General features: G+C 38.3%; 1 protein-coding gene across 2 annotated transcripts in view; it reads right to left on the reverse strand.

Moving 5' to 3' along the window:
• Positions 1-4062: 4062 nt before the first annotated feature.
• LOC127433050 (protein lin-54 homolog) overlaps positions 4063-25765 on the reverse strand; it is a 36143-nt gene continuing 14440 nt past the window's right edge. Inside the window, exons 7-14 of one of the 2 annotated variants that reach the window (XM_051684674.1) lie at positions 25184-25254; positions 23453-23650; positions 21390-21481; positions 21175-21246; positions 17371-17473; positions 16726-16863; positions 16295-16497; positions 4063-10005 (exon numbers count right to left, since the gene is read on the reverse strand). In XM_051684674.1, the coding sequence (XP_051540634.1) occupies positions 9807-10005; positions 16295-16497; positions 16726-16863; positions 17371-17473; positions 21175-21246; positions 21390-21481; positions 23453-23650; positions 25184-25254 (1076 nt within the window). In that variant the 3' untranslated portion in view covers positions 4063-9806. Of the gene's footprint in view, positions 10006-16294; positions 16498-16725; positions 16864-17370; positions 17474-21174; positions 21247-21389; positions 21482-23435; positions 23651-25183; positions 25255-25765 lie in introns of both variants that reach the window. The other variant, XM_051684675.1, reaches the window with a different exon arrangement.

Here is a 25765-nt window from a genome sequence, read left to right on the forward strand (position 1 = left end):
CTTAAAAACGTTAAGTCTGCATCTAGTGCTGCAAGGGTGCGTCTTATATGATTCAAAATTTTGCATAGATTATATTGGACCCCCTCTAGACTGTATAGACTTGGTCTTAAAGACACACCCACCTGCTGGAGATGCCAATCGGAGGATGGAGACATGGCCCATGTTTTTTGGTGGTGTGTCAAGATCCAGAAATTCTGGTCGAAGGTTCAGAATTTTGTGTGCGACGTGGTGGGCACTCAGGTTTCATTTTGCCCCAGACTTTGTGTTCTGGGCAATGGGGCGGTCATCGATGTGGGTGATGGCCATATAGAGAACTGGGTTCTGACATGTGTGATGATCGTCAGGCAGGTTATTTTGAGGGGTTGGAGGTCAGCTGATGTGCCCCCATATCCGGAGTGGTGCACGGAGGTGGGGAGGGTGGCATCTTATGAGGAGGTGTCATCGGGAAGATGGGGTTGCTTGGATAAGTTTATTCGGAAATGGGGCAGGTATTTGGAGTTTTTGGAGGGCTCTCGGGTGGGGTGTGGAGAGAGTAGTGTATTATAGTTTGTATGATTATTATGTGTGTGTATGTATGTATGTATGTATGTGTATATATATATATATATATATGTATATGTATTTATGTTTGTATATGTATGTATGTATGTATATGTGTGTGTGTGTGTGTATATATATATATATATATATATATATATATATATATATATATATATATATATATATATATATATATATCTTTATATATGTATATATGTGTGTCAGTTTGATTTTTTATTTCTATATATTTTCTTATGTTTGACCACAGGGTTGTTTTTTGGGTGGATGGGGTCGGGGAGGGGGGTTGTGGGGTTTAAATGTTGATTTATATATATATATATATATATATATATATATATATATATATATGTATATGTTTACTTTTCATTGCTCATGTATGATTTATAAAAATGTTAATTACAAAAAAAAGAAGAGCTAAGGCATTGAACATGGATGATTTCTTAAAAGTGTTTGCAAGCCAACACAAGAACAGGCGAATTGAACTGTTTTAAATGTATCCTGAGCTGTGTTGTAAGAGACAGCTAGTATCTTTTGTAGCAAACGAAGTACATATCAAGATAGAAGTTTAATAGTGCTGGAAACGTTTCTTTATCAAAACAGTATGCTGAGATGGCAAATTGCAACAAGACATTAGTGTGATTGGCTGCAGTGTTGTTGGGTGCAACCACACCATTTATACAACATTTGACCAAAGTGTGACAAAGGCAAAGACATCTGTTTGTAGCACACACTTTTTGATTATGGTGTTACAAACACACAATGTGACCTACCTAATGATTAGGAATTGTTGTTTTTCCATTAAGCAAAAAGAGATTTTTCCTCATAACTGTTTTATATCACTGGCCTCAAACCTGAATGTTAAGTTTTAAACAACTAAAGTGCCTGTAGCACTTAGTTATTTAACAAGTCATGTTACAGTGTTGAAACAAGATTTGCTGGTTTGTTAGGAAAGTTTTATTTTTTTTTTTTTGGGGGTAAAGTAAGCTATAGTGAGTTCCAGTCTCTCTGTTGGTAAGATTAATACAGTGTTTGTTCTTCTAAACAACTACACTATAGCACTTTTGATGAAGTAAATATTTTGTCATGAGAACTCGTGGAGTTGGAAGGGAATATTAAAAGTGCCGAGGCAGAGCTGAAGTGCCGAATGTTGTCAGATGCCCTCAGAGAATTGACCCGATTGAAATACAGATAATACTATTATGCCACAGAAGGTGGAGTTTTGGTTATTCAGGGCAAGACAGTCATACTTTGAGTTGGGGGACAAGGCAGGGAAGCTTTTGGCTAGATATATAAAGCAGAGAGAGTCTTTTTCTACCATTCCCTCAGTGAAATCTGCTGGTGGTGAGATTTTTATCTCGGCCATTGATATTAATAATGCTTTTAAATTTTTTTTTATCTTGATCTCTATAGTTCCACGTCTTCGTCTACTGATGAGGATATTAGAAATTTTGTGGAACCATTAGATCTCCCTAAACTGATGACTGAGCAAAAAAATTGGAGGAGCTTGGCAAGGTAATTAAGGCCTTGCTTACAGATAAGGCTCCGGGCCAGATGGCCTTGCCACTGAGTTTTTTAGATCTTATGCTACAGAACTGGCTCCAATTTTGTTAGAAGTTTATACAGAATTATTAAAGAAGGGAAACCTTCTGCCAACCATGACACAAGCCCGGATTAATCTGATTCTTAAAAAAGACAAAGATCCAAGCAAGTGTAAGAGTTATCGTCCAATTTCTTTGATCCAGCTAGAAAATAAAATATTGTCAAAAATTCTGGCTAACCGATTAAGTTATGACATCTCTTATACATATAGATCAGGTGGGGTTTATTTGGGGCCACAGCTCTTCTGACAACATTAGGTCTCTCATCAATATTATGTGGTCAGTGGCGAATGATCAGTCTGTTTTTGTCTGATTTAGAGTTAATTTTGATCCCTTAATAAAAAGGTTTTTGAGCGACGTGGGCAGGTGGGCTTCATTACATTTATCTGTGATTGGGAAGGTTAATGTTATTAAAATGAATTGTATTCCAAAATTTAACTACCTGCTACAATCTCTCCCTGTAGATGTCCTCCTTTTTTATTTCAAGCAATTTGATAGCATAGCAAAGTCCTTCATTTCAATAAGTTACATAGGCCGATTGACAAAGGTGGGCTAGGCCTACCCAAGATTTTGTTTTATTATTATGAATTTGGTCTCAGACATTTGGCTCATTGGTCGCTTCCACCTGAGAGAGCCCATCCCTGGTTTGGTATTGAACAGGAAGTTCTTGCCCCTATTTCGCAATTGCAAAGCCTGTCTTTCAAACTAATCGGAGAAGTTCAGTTACACCCCGTTATCTCACATTTGCACACAGTATGGACAAAAGTGTTCGGAGTGTTTAACTTGGACGTTTATTTAAATGTCGCCTCGAGCAGATGGCAGAACCCAAAATTATGTATTAATAAGTCCCTTTTCTGCTGGTCAGAGTGCATTATGAGAGAAGTTAATACACTCGGTGACCTATATGAGAGTGGAGTGTTGAGATCTTTTGAAAATTTGGTTCAACATTTTGGGATTCCCAGATCTCAGTTTTATAGGTATTTACAACTACGCCACCTGCTCTCTACTATTTTTGGGAGTAGCATACACCCCCCTGAAGCAGCAGATACTCTGGGAATGGTGATTACTGCTTTTGGAAAAGGTCATGAGCCATCAGTGTATTACTCCCTGCTAATTCAGTGTCTGGGGGATGGAGCTTTAACTTCTCTCAAGAGATTATGGGAGAAAGATTTCAACTTGGTATTGGAGGAGTTAGTGTGGGCTAGGATTCTAAAAAACATCAAGTCTACATCTAGAGATGCAAGGGTGCGCCTTATGCAATTCAAGATTTTATATAGATTTTATTGGACCCCCTCTAGATTGTATAGGCTTGGTCTTAAAGACACACCCACCTGCTGGTGATGCCAATCGAAGGATGGAGGCATGGCCCATGTTTTTTGGTGGTGTATTGAGATCCAGGAATTCTGGTTGAAGGTTCAGAGTTTTGTGTGTGACGTGGTGGGCACTCGGGTTTCATTTTGTCTCAGACTCTGTGTTTTGGGTGATGGGGCGGTCATCGATGTGGAGAATAGTCACATAGACTATTGGGTTCTGACCTGTGTGATGATCGCCAGGCAGATTATTTTGAGGGGTTGGAGGTCAGCTGGTGCGCCCCCATTTCGGGAGTGGTGCACGGAGATGGGGAGGGTTGCGGCTTTTGAAGAGGTGTCATTTGGAAGACGGGGTAACTTAGATTTGTTTGTTGGGAAATGGGGCAATTATTTCGAGTTTTTGGAGGGCTCTCGGGGTGAGACGTGGAGAGAGTAGTGTAGTATAGTTTTAATTGAGTATGATTATATATATATATATATATATATATATATATATATATGTTGTGAATAAAAAAATCCAAATCCATGTTTTTGCATTTCTTTATTATTGTAAGATTTAATAAAAAAAATGTTAATTACAAAAAAATGAACTGCCATTTTGCAGATTTCGACAGGCCGTAACCACAATAGACATTTTTATATATGGTGAAAAGGTCCCCCCCAATAATTAAAGGTGCAATATTTAACACTTTTCATGTAATATTTGCCTTTTTTTTTGCCAATGTGTGAACGGCTTGTAACGCAACTTAAAAAATGAGCCCTTCTCGGACTTCCTAGGTTGCCTATTAAAGCCTGTAGACTGATTTTCATGCGAAGGGAGTGGGTCGGTTTTGTCAGAAAAATCCAAAGGATGTGACATTTATGCATGCTCCCGAGAGCCTTGCCTCAGTGCTTCTCTTCTGCTATTCAACAGCGACAACAAACTGCAATACTAAGTAACTTTATCTTAGAGATGGAATCCAGCAAATGTCCGGCTCCCAGCACAACACCGACTCCTACACAAACTCAGAGTAAGTCCCCCCCAAAAAAACATTAATCTACTGAATCCCATCTGGCTAAGTGGGAACGTGATCGTGGTCGAGCAAAAACTAGAGTGAACATCAGCAGGGCATTTGATTCCTGGAGGGATCAAAACCGACCCTGAATTGGCATTCTTCTTATTGGACAGGTAAATGCAAAGCATGTGAAATATAGTGCCATAATGATTGATCTGTGTAATTTTAGCTAACTTGATCTTGCCTGCACAGTAACTGTAATAATCAATGTTAATCTGTAATTATTCAGCAAGGTAAACTACAATAACACATGAAATGAATGCTAGACAGTGTTCAAGATAATGCAAAAAGACCCATTAATTAGTGTAACATAACTTGGTTATATAGAAAATATATACAATCTATTCTTATAAAACAATAGTGCATTGATATATCAGAATGAGAGTTGTGATGGAATCACATCAGTACTGAATTGTCTCAACATATTTATAATGTACAGTCTATTTTATAAACAGATACTGTCATCATCCACCAAATTTAGCTAACAGCTATTGATAAAGCTGGCTAGCTAGCTAATGCTGACATAGCTATCGAATAAATGCAGTCAATGTATCATGCAAAGAAAAGTGATTACTTCAAACTACAGTCTCGCATGGTCAGACCTATATCCACACTTTGTTTAAGCCCTGTTCCAGCACTGGAGAATCTAATATAATATACAGTCTCAAAGTTTGTAGTAAAACAATCATAACTGTGTAATTTTAATTATGCTACCTCATCTGTCAGCATGATGTCGGTGAATCACGTTCAGACTCTTTGTACCTTACGTTATTGTTTTGGCCGATGCTGGTGTCACTATGGAGTGTGTACACGAGCACGAGCAACAGGTAGCTGGCTGCAGTTCACTTAACGGCCACAGGTGTCATTAATAACAAGGGTTTCTGAATCTTACATACTGCACCTTTAATATTATTGTTGCTGTTCTCATGCAGTCCATTATGTACCATGTCTAATTATCATGAACTTTTGTCAGGGATTACATAATGTTTTTTTTTTTTTACTTAATCCAATTGGAATATGTTCATATATGGTATCTGAAAACACACACAAAAAAAGTGGACCCTTTTCTTTACATTTTCTTAACATTTTGTACACATCCCTGTAAAATAGTTTACTAAATAGGTGTGGGTGAGAAACAGATACAAATGTAAGTCTTTTTTTTTACACTGGCGTCATATGGATTACTTTTGTTTCCTTTATGTGATTTTTGGAGCTAAAAATGTCTGATCACCATTCACTTGCATTGTATGGACCTGCAGAGCTGAAATATTCTTCTAAAATCTTTGTCTGTGTTCTGCAGAAGAAAGTCAAACACATCTGAGATGGCATGAGGGCGAGTAAATAATGAGAATTTTCATTTTTGGATGAACTATCCCTTCAATTCTTCTGCTAAAACTTGTGGAGTTTTTTTTTTTTTTTTTTGAGCTGTAAAGTTGTTTAAATCATCGTTTTTACAGTTATTTTAGGGTTTTATGGCTTGCAGCGTTACAGCTGCAAAAATTAATAAAATAAAATAAAATTGAAAATTGCTGTAAAATTGGATATAACTTTACACATAAAAGGATAGTAAGCAATTTTATTACACTAAAATCATGTTAACATGCAAATTGTTTCTTGGGGCTGTAGTATAGTAGGCTATAGTATTTTAATGTTTATGGATCAGACCCATTCACTTCTATTGTAAGTGCCTCACTGAAACCCAGATTTCTGCTTTCTTTAAAGAAAAGGAGGGACAAGTTGAATTTTTTTTTTTTTTTTTTTTTTGTGGTAATCAACATTATGCTATAATTGCTGTCGATTGAGCTTAACTTGTATCGAACAAGGAATAATCTTTTAATTGCCTACATTTGTGGAGAACGAAAAAATAGAATGTTTTAAGAATATTAATGCTATTCTGCCACACAAGTAATGTAATTTATGTAAAATTATCAGATTGGACATTATCAGTTTTGGCACTGCCTCTTAAAATTGGGGAGACCAGGGCTAGTTGTCACAAAGGCTATATCTCAGTAACAAAGGTTTTGGGTCCCAATTCCAATTACACAACTGCTTGTTTTCTCTAGCAGTGATTTTGTATGTTGGTTTCAAACTCTTAATTCAGAAATGTCTCAAATTCTATCCTCCAAATAAAAATGTCAATATCATATCTTTGTAATAGCTGTTAAATAAGTGAACACAATAAAACCACTTTGGCATACATTCAGGAAAGAGTCAAAAAGTTCAAAACATTTTGTGTTCTGCAGAAGAAATTAATAAGGGTTTGGAATGACATGAGGGTGAATAAATTATTATTTAAATGTTTGGATGATCTAATGGCTAATGGAGACAAAAGTCAAATGGTAGCCTATTTAGATGTACCACTAATTACCACTCTCATTTGTCAAATTATAATTGTGATGTATACAATGGAAAATAGCTTATAACTTATATATATATATATATATAAAAAAAACGGAATTGGAACTATCGACAATTTAATTATGTAGAGTCAAACAAAAGCATTAAATGTTAAAACAGCTTGCCATATTTCCCCACAGGTAAATATGACTATTGTAGCATGCAGGTTATGTACTTCAGGTGATCACACGCTAGCCAATCTCCAGGTATAAATGTCCTTTCAGGATTCAGAATAGTTTACTGGAATAGCAAGTTTTTTTTTTTATGATCTTGATAGGCTTAATATCAAACAAGTTTACATTTTTGTAGGTTGAGGTTGAGGTTGATTATACTGTAGGTCTAAATGTGTTATGCAGGTCTTAAGCTTTATATAAAAGTTTATTCTATTTTATTAAGAGCACAATAATATGAAATAAAGACAGTCCATTGTAGCTTTTAATTCTGAGTTATATGTGGTGCTATAATCGTGTGGATAGATATGGTAAAAGTTAAATAATTAAAACAAACAAATATGGTGTGTGGCATTGGCAATGTAAAAAGATATGAACACATGTAGAGTTTATCTTCTGAAAATCATTTGCATCTACTAGGCATTCAGAGGAAAAAAAGGGTCTGGATCACTTGTATTCCTTTTATCAGCATAAATTATGAAAACCTTCAAAAGATGGCCTATAAACAACTAAAATGAATAAACCTGATACAATGTTTGAAAAACTTAGATGGTTTGGTTTTACTACAGTATTTATAGTTGAACTATGGTATTTGTAGCAAAACCATAACCACAAAATCTACCATGATTTTACAACTATAACCATATTTTAACCATACTCATGGTACAACTGTAGTAATAGGACAAAATTATGGTTTTATATATATATATATAAAAAAATTTTTTTTTCTATAGTAACACCATGGCAAATTTGTGGTACATTAACCATGGTAACCATTTTAAAATCATGGTTCTTACCACAAAATATGGTTACATGGTTATACAGGTTAACTATAGTGAAACCATGGTTAATTTTCATTAGGGCTTTTTTTTTGTTGTTGTTTTTTTGGTAGAAACATTGTTTTTAAAAACCATGATTGTACCACAACTTAACTATGGTGAGACTATAGTAACACTGTGGTAACCATTTGTTTTTGTTTTTTTTTTCATAATGGATTATGATTTTTCATTACCATAGTTTTGGTTTTCCTATATTATTACTATGATTTTACTATGAATATACCTTTTTTTTTTTTTTTTTTTTTGTATTACCATAAATGCTTGATTTATGAAAATATCTAGATGCAAAAGTATCAGTGGTCCTATAAATAGGCTTTATTTCTTTTTGCAAAATTGATTTTTTTTCCCTTCTTTTTGTAATCTTTCGGAATTTTGCGGTATAACGAACAAACTTGTCAAGTTTTTGAAATGTGTTTTAGCAATCCAACTGTGGGTAAGGGAAGGACACATTTGGTTCAATTAACTAAGCTCTGATACAGTTTATAATATAAATGATAATTGTAACCAAAGTCTTAAAAGGGTTAGTTCACCCAAAAATGAAAATTTACTCACCCTCATGTTGTTCCAAACCCATATGACTGACTTTCTTCTGTGGAACACAAAACAATATTTGGCAGAAAAAAATGTTAGCCCCAGTCACCACTCACTTTCATTGCATCTTTTTTGCATACAATGAAAGTAAACAGTGACTGGCTGAGAGTCAGTCAGTCAAGTCATAAAGGCTTGGGACAACATTGTGAGTGAATGATGACTGATTTTAATTTTTTTGGTGAACTCTCTCTTTAAAATGAAATAAGAGCTAAATAACAGAGTTTAGTGACTGAATCAAAAAATGCCAAACAAACCTAAAAAATAGAAAATTTCCACCATTACAGAGGTTCTTCGTGATTAAGAAGTTTCAAATATTAAAGGAGTACATTTGAAAGCCTTCAAAATGATTACTTGATCATTACAAGACATTTATTTTTAGATTGTTATTATTTTTTATTATTTTTACATTGATAAAGTAGTTAATTCAATAAGATTCAAATGGATCCTTTCTCCTTTAAATAATTTGACTTAAAGCTTTAAAGTACAGAACACCTGTACTGAGATTTTCAGTGAGGCTCTGCAGTTTCATGCTCTGCTTAAATCTTGTGGGCACTGCCCTCTACCTGTCTGCCAAGAAAGTACAAGCAAACATAAACTGGCCCAACTTTTGCATGCTTTGAAAACAAATTGGTTGAGTTATTTATGTTGAACTATGTCTTCTGAAAGAGAACTTGATACAAGCACTAAAAAAAAAAAAAAAAAAAAAAAAAAAAAAAAAGAAGAGCTTTGGGATTGGCCAAAAATCTTCAGCAAGCGAATAAATACAATGAAGCTACAGTATAGGCAACTTACTGTATACAAGTCATGATTTGACAGCTAATTACATGTGCATGGGAAGTTCGTTTAGTATCCCAACATATTCTGAGGTTATTAATATTAAGAAACAAATGTTTTTGTGAGGACAGAGAACGACAATATGTAAATCCAGTTTTAAAAGACAAACAAATGCCATAATCAACCTTAAAATTGTACAGATTGTTTAAAAATAAAACCCCTTCCTGGAAAGCAAATTGTGCAAGCCCATTCATAAGGGCTGCAGCACTGCAGTCCTCCCTATTGAATATAGCGTGTCCGCAGCATGATGGATGCCCAACAAAATTCAGAGGCCAATGGGAAGCTCTGGTTTGTCGCTCTTTATTGGATAGCCCCATGTGTATCCATATGAGGGCAAGTAAAAGTGACCTCAGTGGCCCTTAAGTTCAGCAAAAGGGGTTTGGCCCCCAGTGCTTTGGGCCCGAGTCATTCGCTGCTAGGGCTCTCAGTCACGGCTTTACCAGGTTCGGCTCTAGCAGTTGATGGGACAGTCCGCCTTGGATTTGCCAGCAAAACTGATGATTCTGCTGAGGCAGCGGCCAAACTCCTCCAGAATGAGACGCTCTGCCATGGCCTGAGGCTGGTTGGCAAGCTCCGCCTGCTCAGCCTGCTCCAGCAAACAGTCACATGTTGCCTCGGCCACTTCTTTTGTTACAAATGTATACGGCAACCTGGGAAGAAATAATTTAAAGATCATATAAGAACTTGTGAAAAAAAAGACTGAATTGATGAATACATTCATCGAAAATAACAGACTAAAAAGAACAATCGCTCTCAAATTGGACATTTACATTTATGCGTTTGGCAGACACTTTTATCCAAAGCGACTTACAGTGCACTTATAACAGGCACAACTCACCACGCGTCCCACAGAGAGGGAAGCACATTATAGCAACCACGTGTGACTCTACCCTCCCTAGCAACCGGGCCAATTTGGTTGCTTAGAACAGTGTTTCCCAACCTTTTTTCTGCCACGGCACACTTTTTACGACTAAAAAATTCTACGGCACACCACTATCCCACATAGGCTAATCATCGTCAATATTTTTCCTTTTCAAGAACTTGTGCATGTTTTCTGTCCGTCTTAGTAGCATATTTACTTGTAATGTTTGAAATTCAGCTATGCAAAAACAAACAAACAAACAAACAAAAAAACAAGTCACATAGGTAGGCTACGCTGTCTGAGGTCACAGGTGGCAAGAGCGCTAAATGGGTAATGAAAAAACAACAAACTTGCTTCTTTTCTAATTTGTAGATTTGTTCTTGCAATGTCACAACAAATTACAGGGATGCAAACTCATGAGGGGCGAAAAAGGTAAGATAATCACTGGTGTGCACAATAAATATTGAAAACATGTATTTGGAAGAGAGAAAAAAAGCTTGCAGTTGCTTTGATAGCAGAAAGTAATAAAAAGGACTAGTTTATGTCTAAGCATTTTCTTGGTGAATTTAAATTAGTTCAATAACTGGGGTCTCTGATATTCGTAAACGATAAGGTAATATTTAGCCAGGGATTCAAACTGGTGAACTCCAGGGGTGGTAGTCAGTGTCTTTACTCGATGATCTACCCACACCCCCATCTCAAGTGAATAATAGTAGAGAGAATTATTTATTTCAGCTTATATTTCTTTCATCATATTCCCAGTAGGTAAGAAGTTTACTGTACATACACTTTGTTAGTATTTGGTAGCATTGTCTTTAAATTGTTTAACTTGGGTCAAACGTTTTGGGTAGCCTTCCACAAGCTTCTCACACTAAGTTGCTGGAATTTTGGCTCATTCCTCCAGACAGAACTGGTGTAACTGAGTCAGGCTTGTAGGCCTCCTTGCTCACACACGCTTTTTCAGTTCTGCCCACAAATTTTCAATCGGACTGAGGTCAGGGGTTTGTGATGGTCACTCCAATACCTTGACTTTGTTGTCCTTAAGCCATTTTGCCACAACTTTGGAGGTATGCTTGGGGTCATCGTCCATTTGGAAGACCCATTTGTGACCGAGCTTTAACTTCCTGGCTGATGTCTTGAGATATTGCTTCAATATATCCACATAATTTTCAATTTTGATTCAATATATCCACATGATTTTCCAATCATGATGCCATTTATTTTGTGAAGTGCACCAGTCCCTCCTGCAGCAAAGCACCCCCACGACATGATGCTGCCACCCCCATGCTTCATGGTTGGGATGGTGTTCTTCGGTTTGCAAGCCTCACCCTTTTCCCTCCAAACCTAACGATGGTCATTATGGCCAAACAGTTAAATTTTTGTTTCATCAGACCAGAGGACATTTTTCCAAAAAGTAAGATCTTTGTCCCCATGTGCACTTGCAAACTGTAGGTTGTCTTATTTATGGCTGTTTTGGAGCAATGGCTTCTTCCTTGCTGAGCAGCCTTTCAGGTTATGTCAAAATAGGACTCATTTTACTGTGGCTATAGATACTTATCTACCTGTTTCCTCCAGCATCTTCACAAGGTCCTTTGCTGTTGTTCTGGGATTGATTTTTTTCTCACCAAACTACGTTCATCTCAAGGAGACAGAATGCATCTCAGGGTGTTCCCATGGTATTTATACTTGCGTACTACTGTTTGTACAGATGAACGTGGTACCTTCAGGCATTTGGAAATTGCTCCCAAGGATGAACCAGACTTGTGGAGATCCACAATTTTTGGCTGATTTATTTTGATTTTCCCATGATCTCAAGCAAAAAGGCACTGAGTTTCAAGGTAGGCCTTAAAATACATCCACAGGTACACCTCGAATTCAGTACACCTCCAACAGAAGCTAATTGGCAAATTGTCTAAAGGCTTGACATCATTTTCTGGAATTTTCCAAGCTGCTTAAAGGCACAGTTAACTTAAAGGAACAGTTCACCCAAAAATGAAAATTTGCTGATAATTTACTCACCCTCAGGCCATCCAAGATGTATCTGAGTTTCTATTCAATTTTGGGTACGAATTGGCCAGAATTTACAACTTTATTGAGGGGAACTTGTGTGTAACAAAGTTTATCGGTGTGTGGTGTGCGATGCGCTAGCTGGGGAGGTGGTGCTGTCTACGTCATCTCCATGTCAGGATGTTGCAAGGGAGGGGGGAAGCCCTGAAGGGGATTTCCCTCTAGAGCAGACGCGAGACGAAACCCTCAGGCACGCCTTTGACCAAGTGAAAGTGACTGATGATCAACACCTCCAGCCAGACATTGCACTCTCATACCCATATTTTTTTATTATATCGAGTGATGCAGGACACTTGTAGCATACAACCCAATTGTTAATACCGCAGAGCCGTTGGGAAATGCTATTCCAGATGGCTCATCATAATCCGATGGCAGGTCACTTAGGGCAGGAAACACTGAACCTTCTAATGGCCCGTTTCTATTGGCCGGGCATTTGCGGGGATGTTCGCAGGTGGTATGCGGCACGCCATGAATGTCAGCTTGTGAATCCAGCAGCCACCCTCAAAAGCGCCAGTGTGCCCCCTTCCATTGATCAAGGTCTCCTTCGAAAAAATTGCTGGACCTCGTCAGGCCATTGGAACGGATGGCACGTGGGCATCGCTTTGTGTTGGTTCTGGTGGAGTAGGCAACACAATATCCGGAAGCAGTGCCTCTGCGCAACATCTCAGCATGAAGTGTTGTGGAGGCACTCTTCAGGAGTTATCTTCTGAGCGGGGATTCCAAAAGAAATCCTCACTGATCAGGGCACTACATTTATGTCACGTACACTTTGCAAACTATACGAATTATTGGGGATTAAATCGATTCAGACCAGTGTTTACCACCCCCAACTGGATGGCTCGGTCGAACGATTTAATCAGACCCTAAAGAATATGATTGCTCCAGGTTCAAGAACATCAAAGCCGGGAGATAAAGACCTTGTATTGCTCCCCACACTGAAGTCTAAATTACTCGCCAAGTGGCAACGACCCTTTGAGGTCACACAGCAAGTTGGGGAAATTGATTATGAGGTGAAAGGAACGGTTAGAGGCAGAGCACGTCAGATTTACCTCCTCAACCTTCTAAAACTGTGGATAGAGGCAGTCCCCGTGACTTTGGCGATGGTAGTCCCTGAGAGGGAGTAGCTCGGACCGATCGAGTCACCCTGGTCACTTGTGAAGACCACCTCTCACTGTCCCAAGTCACGGAGGTTGGCAGGTTGCAAGGAGAATTCTCCAACGTGTTCTCGCCTCTTCCCGGTCATCTGAATCTCATAGAGCACCATATCGAAACAATGTAGTGATACGCAGTCATCCCTACCGATTACCCGGGCACAAAAAAAGAAGCGGTACGGGAAGAATTGAAGGCCATGCTAGGAATGGGAGTAATAGAACAATCCTACAGTGACTTGGCCAGCCCGGTGGTTCTGATGCCTAAGAGTGAAGGCTCGGTTCGGTTCTGTGTGGATTATAGAAAAGTCAATGCAGTGTCTAAATTTGATGCGTACCCAATGCCTCTGATTGATGAACTGCTCGATCGGTTAGGCGCGGCTCGCTTTTATTCGACACTGGATTTAACGAAGGGATATTGGCAGATCCCTTTTTTTATTTTTTTTATTTGCTCCCCTTTTTTGCCCCAATTTGGAATGCCCAATGCGCTCTAAGTCCTCGTGGTGGCATTGTGACTCACCTCAATCCGGGTGGCAGAGGACGAATCTCAGTTGCCTCCGCGCCTGAAACCGTCAATCTTGTTGAGCAGGTTACCACGGAGACATAGCACGTGTGGAGGCCCACGCTATTCTCCGCGGCATCCACGCACAACTCACCACGCGAGAACCACACATTATAGCGATCACGAGGAGGTTACCCCATGTGACTCTACCCTCCCTAGCATCCGGGCCAATTTGGTTGCTTAGGAGACCTATCTGGAGTCACTCAGCACGCCCTGGATTCGAACTCGTGACTCCAGGGGTGGTAGTCAGTGTCAGTACTCGCTGAGCTACCCAGGCCACCGGCAGATCCCTTCTTGGCAACTCCCATGTCCCATGAAAAGACGGCATTTTCCACACCTTTCGGATTACACCACTTCATGACACTTCCGTTCGGTTTGTTCTGGGCCCTGGCTACGTTTCAGCGGCCCATGGACAGAATCCTCAGACCGCAAGCTGCTTACGCCGCCACCTATCTAGATGACATCATCATTTTCAGTAATGATTGGCAGCGGCACCTGTGGAAGGAGGTGAGACAATTCCTGGGGTTGGCTGGCTATTATTGCAGGTTTGTGCCTAATTATTCGACTGTCACCAGCCCGCTGACTGATCTCACTAAAAGGGGGCACCAGATCCAGTCCAGTGGATGGAGCCGTGTCAGCAGGCATTCACGTGGGTGAAGGTTGCACTTTGCCAGGGGCCGCTATTGCACTCTCCCTTTTATCCTGCAGACGGACGCATCGGACAGTGGGGTGGGAGCGGTACTGTCCCAGATTGAGGGGGTGGAGTGCCCCATGCTGTACATTTGTTGCAAGCTCTCGCTGAGAGAGACTAAGTACAGCACAACTGAGGAGTGTTTGGCCATCAAGTGGGCAGTCCTCACCCTACGGTAATATCTGTTGGGGCATGCTTTCACCCTCTGTTCGGACCATGCCCCGCTCCAGTGGCTCCAACGCATGAAGGATGCCAACACGCGGATCACGCGTTGGTATCTAGCTCTCCAGCCTCCAGATTTTGTCCTCTATATATATATATATATATATATATATTAAATGAAACCATGTTTAATGAACCCAAAACAAATAAAAAATATTTAATCCACGATTTACACTGCCTTTAAGAAAACTTTTTTCCAAACGTACAAACATTTATGGCATTTTTCTCTGCGCATGAATACAGCAAGCGATGTCGGAAGATGTTATCCGCAACCACTAAACTATAGTCAGTTTTTTTTACATTTCACTTATCGTTAAGGTGTGGATTTGGCTTTGGGAAACTAAACAACAGTTATGTGCCACTTTATCCTGGAGCAGAAATCGAAAACAACAGATGGTCGATTAAGTGAGATAATTCCACTATGAAATTCTCTATGCGAGAGCGGAAATCTTTATTAATCAATTGCTCAAATTGTACAATGAAGGCATGAATGCACAATGGTGCGACTGCAAATTAGGACACACTGATCTGCAAGATCATACATGTTGGTTTTGATGAAGGGATTTTGTGTGTGTGTTTGCCGGGATTCAACTAAATATGCTTTGCCAATATACAGTATTATTAAGCTTACATATTTAATTGAGGGTGCTCTAACGTTCGCAACCACGCAGAACCGGGCCTGCATCTAGCTGGCAGTTGCACTGACATGACTGCAAAACAAAATACCTTACCATCTACCTATCTATTTAACATCGAATGGTAGTGTCGCCAACTTCCTCACCTTTTGCTGTGCTACCATGTTTGTGTAAAACATCCTCATGCTTTCTGGCAATGTGACGCTTAAGATTCCAAAGGCATCTCAGTCTCTCCAATCCCTTTCAATTTCTTCTCCTTCCTCGTTCTTAACTTTGCAACTTCACTAAAACAGTGATTGAACTCCATAACCTCAGGCCTATTGCTTTTTTCGCAGATTCCCAAACCAGCATATCGCAAAGCGCATTCTGGGTTGAGCGAGCGGCACTGAGCAGTCCAAGCGAGCGAAGTGGAATCTTCAAAAAGGTGCTCTCAGCTCATATGAAATTATCACAGCTCCGCTGCACTCACATGCTCTGGTGGAAACCCTGCAAGAGGCAACTAAATGTTTTGATTATATGAAGAAAATGTGAGTTGTGCTTGCCCATGCATAACTTGATGCCACAATGCTACAGTGTTGTGGGTGGGTACCAAGGTGTTGCAATGCAGTTGCTAGGTTGTTCTGATTGGTTTCTACTGACCCATGTCAAACGAGCCCACCCCCCAAGTCTCTACAATAGTCCGGTCCATAGTATGGCTCCTAAGTATGAGCAATAGTACAAAGAATTCATGATAAAGTTTAGGTAAGTCTTACTTTTCGCCTCCGCTGGTGATGGCTGGTGTTGTTCTCGTGAGCAGATCTGAGATCTGTGAGGACAGTTTGGTTTTGGCTGCGGTTTGCTGCTGGACGCGCACCTCTGCAGCGTCGGCCAGGTGCATTAATGTCTTCCTCTCAGGACTTTCCTCAAAATTCTTGCAGCCCATGCATTTGCAGATTGATGAACACATGATCTTCGCCTAATGTGAACAGATAATGCACTGGATAGTTCACCCCAAAATAAATCATTTACTCACCCTCATGTTATTCCAAACCCATTTGACTTTCTTTCACAGAACACAAAAGATGTCAGGCAGAAGTTTTGCCTTAGTCACCATTCACTTTCATTACAACTTCTTTCTATACAATGACAGTGAATGTTGACAAAGGCTAACAATCTACTTAACATCTACCATGTTCAGGCTTACCTCATAACACTCGCAGTAGTTCTTCAGACAGCCAGATTTTTTACAGTTGCAGCCTTTGCTATGTCTCCTGTCAGACTCGCCTTCTTTGCCTTTGCCAATCTTAGGCTTAAAAGCCACTGGATTTCTGTCTAAACAAGCCTGCAAAAAAAATAAAAATTAACCACATTACCAACACACACCGCATTATGAAATTATGTTTGTGAGATTTAAAATCAGCATAATTACAGACTGGTTGTTCGGTCTTAAAGGGACAGTTCACCCAAAAGTAAAAATTCTCTGAGATATTGTTCTATTTTCTTCAAATGTGTTCTGCTGAAGAAAGAAAGTCATACACACCTGGGATAATCATGAGGGTGATTAAATGAGAGAATTTTCACTTCTGGGTGAACTATCCCCTTAAGGATACACTATATAATTAGGCCAGTTTAGCCAGTCCACCAAAACACATTTCATAGCAATCCATAAAGGCTAAATACCTATAACTTAATTAGCATTACTATGGTATTTTGTGCAAAGTAAACACTAAAGAAAAAAAAAATCAACATAAACTGACTAATCAACCATCCTGTCCCGTCCCATAAGAAGCAGGACAGAAAGTAAAGACAATGGAGCTCTATGGAGCAATGAAAGTCATTAATGTGTTACCTTGATGGCCTTGAGTCTCTCACTCTCATGATCAAGGTTGTTGAAGCAATGAACACAGTTGCAGTTATTACAGAACTCCCCATTAGCAAAGCAATCACAGTACCTGTGGAGAAGAGACATTTAAAATAATTTAAAATCACAAGCACTTTAAACTTTGTCAATTACAGGCGGCTTTAAAAGAAAATAACCAACCGATCTGGAAAAAATTGGAAAAAGCCCATCATTTATATTGTATTGGACCATTGTATGAAAAGGATAATTTGTGTAAATTCAGGTATTATTTTGTTTTGGAATAAATGTACATATTAGGGATGGCAATCAGATAAGATTTAATCAAATTAATTACACGATGTGCCAATTAATTAAATCAAATTAATCGTAGTTAATCGCAGGCCAATATTTACTGAGAAAGACTCCCAAATACAGATAATTTAGAATAGTTAAAATAATTATAACTATAATATTTAGGCCTATTGAAAATTATAATTCAGATAATTCAAATACATTACATCATAAAGCATTTAGACAATACAAAAGTGGTTTTAAAAGTGAAAACATAGTTTGTTTTATATCCATATCATTAAACAATACTTCCCTCTGCTCTTTTATTTAAATTGTTGGTCTTTGTACTCATGCGTTAGACAGCTGCTTTTGAAGCATCTCACTAGTTTTCAGTGCCTCTAGTCATAAGCACTGTTTTTAGGATGCTGTCAAATTAAACAGTTTTAAAATGTTTAATAACCACTCGAGATCCCTGCATTCTGTTGTGCTCTGACAGCTGTCATTGAGCAGGGGAAGACCGAGCTTCTCGTTGGTTTGAAAAGGCGTGTTGCCTGTACAGCTGGAGTGCTGACTGCTCCCTACTGCATAAATGTGGTACATCAAGCTGATTTGCTCCGATGGTAAGAACATTATATATTTTAGAACGAAATTTACATACAGGTCGGGGACATGATTAATTGCGTTCATTTATTTAACGTTATTTTTCATATAATTAATAATATAAAAAATAACGTTAAAAACATGAACGCAATAAATGCCCTGTCCAGTGCATAAATTCCATAATAAAAGTATATATTTTCCTACCATCCAAGTAATTTAACTCTGATGCATATTTGGGCTGCCACATGCAATTTTTCACATTCAAATTTAAAAGCTCACAATTCACACACACTGTGGACTAAATGCAAAAAATTGGTCTAATTTTTTCAGAAAACCCCCCAAATAATAATAATTAAAAAAGCCTCCAATTATTCATAAATAATATTGTATGTGTTTACAATCTTATGATAAACAGATTTTTTTTAATTCTCTTTTTTTTTTTTTTGTCCCCCAAATTTGTAAGCATTTAATTCTGGTTTGGTTCACTCTCTCTCACCTTGAAACGTCTTATTTTGTTCCACTAGATGGCAGCAAGTGCTAAACATTTGTATTTTTTTCCCTCTAATGCATTCCATCACAATATACAGATCGGAAATATAGGTGGCGCTCTAATGCATTTTAGCCCTCACAGATGTGCTCGTCCATAGACGTTCAGTCTAATTTTCAGTTTATGCACCACCCTCATCGTTTCATTGAATATCTCAGCCTCTGAGTGGACTACAAGCTCTATCTAGGTGTCATTAGAAAGCTGAGATCCTCATCCTTGTGTTGATATATAACATTTTATCATTAATAGTCAATATTTTATATTTATATCTATAGATATATTTTTATGAGGATTTATCATGCTTTTTCTGCTGGATGGCATATTTTGTTCTGGACATTTAAGATATAACATTGGATTATTCAGCCAATCAAGCTCATAGACAAGTAAAAAATGGCTCATTTTTTTAGACAACTGCCTAAGGTAAAAGCAGATATAAAGTTTTTAGCTATTTGAGGCTTACAGCAGCAATAATCGTTGCATAAGAGACAAATGTATTTTATGACTTACATAAATCATATTTCATTTAGTGATTCTTTTGAAAATCTTTCAAACTATGGTATTAAGGCAAACGAAATAAACTGTACAGTCATATTCCTGAGAATGAGAGTTTTCATTTGATATATGATATTAAATGTCCATTTAAGTGCCATGTGAAAGACTTTTATATTCAAATTAATATTTCTACTCGATTACCTCTAGGGGCGCTAATTTGTGATGCAAATGTTTTCAGCCATTATTTTGTGTAACATAAATGCAAAAGTAATGTTATTCACTGAAAAGTACAGATTCTAAACTGTCAAACCATACCTAATTTGAATGACCAATGTAAATGGGAACTTTAACATTTTAAGTGAAAACAAATTCTCGAAATAGCACCCCCCTGGTTAAGGTTTAAGGGAGAGTTTAAAGTACATGTGTTATTACAAGGCACATCAGTAGGGGGCAGTTCAGCGCACCTCAACAAACCTCACAAGCAGCGCAGACACAGAATGAGATGGCGGTTTTTCAAAGGGTGCTTTCCATTCAGAAGTGATCCTCCCTATTCCCTTCTAGACTTTTTTTTTCTTTTTGATTTTCTCCCCTTTTTCTCCCCAATTTGAAATGCCCAATTCTCAATGCACTCTAAGTCTTTGTGGTGGCGTAATGACTCGCCTCAATCTGGGTGGCGGAGGACGAATCTCAGTTGCCTCCAAGCCTGAGATCATCAACCCGCGCATCTTATCATGTGGCTTGTTGAGCGCATTACTGTGGAGACATTGCTTGTGTAGAGGCTTCACGCCATCCACGCACAACTCACCACGCGCCCCACCAAGAGCGAACCACACTATAGTGACCACAAGGAGGTTACCCCATGTGACTCTACCCTCCCTAGCAACCGGGCCAATTTGGTTGCTTAGGAGACCTGGCTGGAGTCACTCAGCACGCCCTGGGATTCGAACTCGCGAACTCCAGGGGTGGTAATCAGCGTCTTTACTCGCTGAGCTACCCAGCCCCCCCGCCCCTTCGTAGACTTTAGCACCACCCGTGAGAGCTTTGGAGGGCTAAAAGGTGTGGGGCTCAAAAATAAGGGTAATTTGAAACTCCCTTTTTAAGTCATTCTTATTGAAAATGCAGTTTGAAGCGATATTACAGCATTACTATCATGATTGTTCTCCCTAAAAAGTGTCCATTCAAGAGGGTGATTTATCCCTTTTAGAATGCATGGATAGTTATATCTACTTTTAACTTCACACAGCGTTCTGTAAATGCAGCGTTTATGATGCTGAAAATCAGTTAGATGCTTCAAAAGGACAGATTGAACATGGCTTGTTCAACGATATAAAAATAAAACAACCATATATTGACTTCTAAAGCCACTTTTTGTATTGTCTAATCAATTCTTTACTAATCTGCCACAATAATGCAACATATTTCAATCTGAAATATTACATTTATTATAGGCCTTTCATGTTATATTTATAAATATTAAAATTATTAAGTATTATTTATATTGAGTTATGTATATTTGAGAGCCTTTCTCAGTAAATAGTTATATATTCTATGAATTAATCGGCATGTCATGAAAATAATTGAATTACGGCCCTATTACATATATATATATTAGCAAACCGACAAGGCCAAAATTCTCTTGGCCAAAATTGTTGAAAACAGATATACCAACGCTTGCCAGGAGAGAATTAAAGAATGTCCATGTGGGTTAATTTGACAGTAAGAGAACTGAATTGCAGGCTGTTAAAATAGAAGTTGTCGTAATATCGCATGACACTGATCTGAAAACTATGAAAATGCTTGCCAACTGTAGCAGCTAATTACATCGTTAATGTGGGCTGTTTTCACATTTCAATGAATGGAAACAAATGCTGTAAAATACATACAATTTCAGACATTGGGATCGCGTACAGTTACAAGGTTTTCTCTGCCTAGAAGTTGCTTCAGACGATGATAAACTGTAAAGAAACACAAACAGAATGAAACCTGTAGGCTTATGAATGAGTTCCATCATAAAATGTGTTGTGGATTAGTAATAACAGAAGAAACAGAGTTTGGTCTTAAAGCATAGGCGAACAGTGTTGATGTTTGTTAAATGTACCCATTGAGAGAAAGCCTGGCTTGTGTCTGTATGGGTGCAGCTGTTGAGAAGGTGGAGCTGCTGGTCAAAGTCACAAACGCAGGCTGGGAGATCTGTGGGAACCAGCAAGGTGAGACACTCACACAAAAAAAACCGAACATACACATCCTGTTCCTTCACTGACTGACGGGCGTCTCTAAGATTTTAACACATTAGGGGCTTAGGGTATCCACACATTAAAATTATAAGCCATTAATGTATAGAAAATAAACATGCAAACCAAAGTATTTAAAAAGATGTTCAAAATGAATGAAAATAATAATAAGAGAATGCCTAGCCTATACTTTGTTTTCCACATTCAAAGGGTGTTTCTAGCCTTTCATTATTCACGTGACTTTTGGAGCAACATGACGTTGTCGAAGTTTCTCACAGTGACCTTCAAAAAAAGCAGCCAGCTGTAACAGTACCATGGTAAAGTAATGGTAATATTATGGTATTTTGATATATACCATAGAATTTACATGATAGGTACCTGAAGGATCCCAGTGCTGAGTGATTTATATATCGCCTAAGCATCTGTTTAGGATGCTTATCAACACCTTATTTGAACTAGTAGTTTGGACTTATTAGGAATAGTTCCTTATTGTAGGACTAGTTATAATAGTCTGACTGTACCTATGAGTAGACTACTTAACTGAGATTGGACTGTGCTTGTGAAAATTTTTGTTTCCTACTCCATTTCCAACATGTATTGTTTTCCTTTCATCAGGCTCTTAATGACTTAATTATTTTTTGTATTATTATTATTATTTATCAAACATCATTCAAACAGAACATGTATTACAAAGGAGGAAAACTTTGTCCATAATTTGTCCATAAGTCTTGGAGGTCCAGCCTTCAAAGTCAATTATGTACTTGGCCTTATTTACAGTGCAATGCCATATACTGTAAGCAGAGGTTAGACCATGGATGTCTTCTCATAAATGTGGTTAGGTCAATCTAGCTAGTGTTTCATAAAAATAAAAAATAATTATTGTATTTGTTATGAAGAAAAAGCAGGCTGAACACATTTAAAAACTTTAACTACAACTGCCACAGTTGTAATAAAATTGAAGTCTAATAAATTCCTACAAATAGATTCTTTCATAAAAAACTACAACATCGCCTACTCATTAACATTTTAAATCAAAATACCACATTTACTGTTACTGCTGTAAAATCGTGATACATTTTAGTAAGCGGATGTGTAACTTGAAAAACTTAACCTCACTTTTCCTCCTCAGTGCTGTTTACAATGTTTACAATTGTCTGTTCAAGAGGTTTGACTTCCTCCACAGCGCTTAAAACTAGAAAGTTCTCAGCAGAAATCAAATAGGTCGCATCAATTTTGTCATCTGCGCTGTGATATTGATGGAAGTCCGGTTTCACTTGTGTAAGTAATCCGCTCTGTGTTACCCTTCATCCCAGGTTGACGCGCACGCACCAGGAATACAGTAGAACGGAGAAGAGCAGATCACTTCATGTGCGTCAGTGGCACTGTGATGGCTCACGCCAAGCTCATGTGAAAAACAGTCTTTAATCATGCAGCATAAATGTGCCTTTCAGATAAGAAGTTCATTTAGCGCTTATAACGTGCCGAACGTGAGATGAATATGAATCCTGAATCCACTCAACAACACCTGGGCAGTTGATCTGAAAGACGCATCTGCGCAGCTGATGCCTAGTTTTCATGCGAGTTCTGAACAGAAAACATTCGGGGCTAGACCAGAATCATTAGGGGCTCTAGCGACGCCTCTGCTGACTGACATTTAAAAGGGCTCAACAATACAGATGTATTCAGTTGACCCGGTCGAGCCTGAATGCTGGCCTGAACTCACTGGCCTCCAACAAAAAATGATACATTTTATGTTAAGCACAATTTGATACGCTCAGTGTAGGTCTTTCTTTAAATGTTTATAAGTTATAGTTAATTATCAACTAATCTATGAGAAAAAATGAATGGGGTTTTTACTTCCAGTAAAAATACTGCTGTGTTCTATTGGGCAAGTGACGGCTACATCAACTGACCTGGTAGACATACAGACCTGTGTAACGTATGGGGCGGGCAACACTGCATATCCCATGTTTCCGGAGCCATGTGCCGGGGCAAGCATAGTGCCCGGGGGCAGGTTGGTAAGGTTGGGCTGGATCTGTGGAAGATGTGTGGCTGGCATGATGAGACGCTGGGAAGTCTGACTGGTAGTGACCACCTGGGCTGCTGACGTCAAGGGTTTGGTTATCACCTGTGCATCAGAATAAAAATAAAAAAACCTTACTGAACCAGAGACATTTCAATGTATTAAATCCATCAAAAGGTTACAGCACATACTACATCGGTGTGTGTAAATCACCACGACAATCTTTTTGGATAAATGAATCCATGTTAGATTGTCTGAATTGAACTACAAATGAGCAAATTCTTGAATGATACATTTGAACACATTTGAAGAAAAACAGAAAAATATCTCAGCTCAGTAGGTCCTTAAAATGCAAGTGAATGGAGGATTCTCTTTTGAAGCTCCAAAAATCAGAAACAGTCTGCATAAACGTCATCCATATGACTCCAGCTGTTAAATTAATGTCTTCTAAAGAAACACGATCGTTTTTGGTGTGAAAAAGATCTATATTTAAGTACTTTTTAAAAATCTAAATCATCCTTCCGGTCAGCAGTGGTATGCGTGTGACGTAATCGCATTGGGACGTGAAACATGCGAGAACTGATGCACGTGCGACACACATGGAAGAGCAGCGCTTTTTATAAGTGAGGAGGAACGCTGTACAGTCTCTTGGTTGGTTTTGGTTTAGATCTGTATTTATCTGTTTCTTTACTCACAATGGTGCGTTTGTGTGCTTATCCTGGATGTCTCAACCGAGAGGAGAATGTGAGATTACGTACGTATCATGGCAACGGTAATACGTCACACGAGAGACCGTGTGATCTCCACCCTATCATGAAGCTTACCGGAAGCGTTGGATTATAGTTAAAAAGTACTTAAATATTGGTTCTTTTTCACACCAAAAGTGATCGTATCACTTTAGAAGACATTAATTTAACCACTGGAGTCGTATGGATAACGTTTATGCTGACTTTGTGATTTTTGGAGCTTCAAAAGAGAAATCTCCATTCACTTGCATTTTAAGGACCTACTGAGCTGAGATATTTTTCTTCAAATGTATTCTGCTGAAGAAAGTATGTCATACACACCTGGGATATCATGAGGGTAAGTAAATGATGGGAGAATTTTCATTTTTGGGTGAACTATCCCTTTAATATACTGTAGAGCATTGTAACAGTGCCATGTCTCTCATCATTTCAAAATAAGAGTCCCCGTGTTTTTCAGGCTTGTTTATACTTTCAAGTCCCGCGTTATGCACCAAATCAGCCTTTCCCAACCACATTAGTTATAGTTATCGGCAAAATCCACTATCGTCGACCTCTACCCCATACTGCTGTAAAATACCTGAAAAACTACAAACATGGTTTAATTTGTATCATTGTTCTATTGTTTTAATTTGTTCTATTGCTTGCCATTTTTTTTAATTATTATTATCATTATTTTATATTTGTTAATGTTTATATTAATATTTTGCTTTTTAAATATTGTGTGTTCAACAGAATATTAGTTTTTGCAGTGGTATTTCACTGGTGTTGGTGTTCACTCCTGAAATGTTGGTATCTTGACAGCCCAAATCCTGACAAACTGGAACATGTCATCATTGTTTAACTGTATGTGTAAAGAACTGGACTACAGCAGTGCAGGTGTTTCACTGTGTACCTGTTTGACAGTCTGTGCCGGAACGATAGGTACAGACATCCGTACCGCGGCATTCATCATCACAGGTTTGGCTTTGAAAACAACACAACAGTTACTACACAGGTTATCAGATGTTCTTAATTCACACATGCATGACCTGGTCGCGTTGCATGTAAGTGGCTTCCAATTATAATCTTGGAAAAAAGACTGTTATTTTTCATTTTTCATCAAATTTTGAGTACAAATGTCTTTTTGCAGTCCGATCAAATAATTAGCCAAAAAAAAGAGATGTTGAAAATCTGATATTACTTCCAGTTCATTCGTCTCATTAGAAATTGTATGCATCGTAGGATACAGTATTCTGCACAGTATGTGTTGTACTGTACACTGGACATTTTGGCAAATGTAGTACATCATATAGAAAATTTACATATTGTGCACTAGTGTTGTCACGGTACCAAAATGTCAGTAGTCGGTACCGATACCAGTGAAATTTCATGGTTCTCAATACCAATTTCAATACCACAGCAGAAATAAGCTAATTTGATAATGTGCTATTGAACACACCAGTTTAGTTATTTTTAATAATTAAATAATTATTGT

This window comes from Myxocyprinus asiaticus, chromosome 42 (genome assembly GCF_019703515.2).
Source record: "Myxocyprinus asiaticus isolate MX2 ecotype Aquarium Trade chromosome 42, UBuf_Myxa_2, whole genome shotgun sequence".
NCBI classification, from domain to species: domain Eukaryota; kingdom Metazoa; phylum Chordata; class Actinopteri; order Cypriniformes; family Catostomidae; genus Myxocyprinus; species Myxocyprinus asiaticus.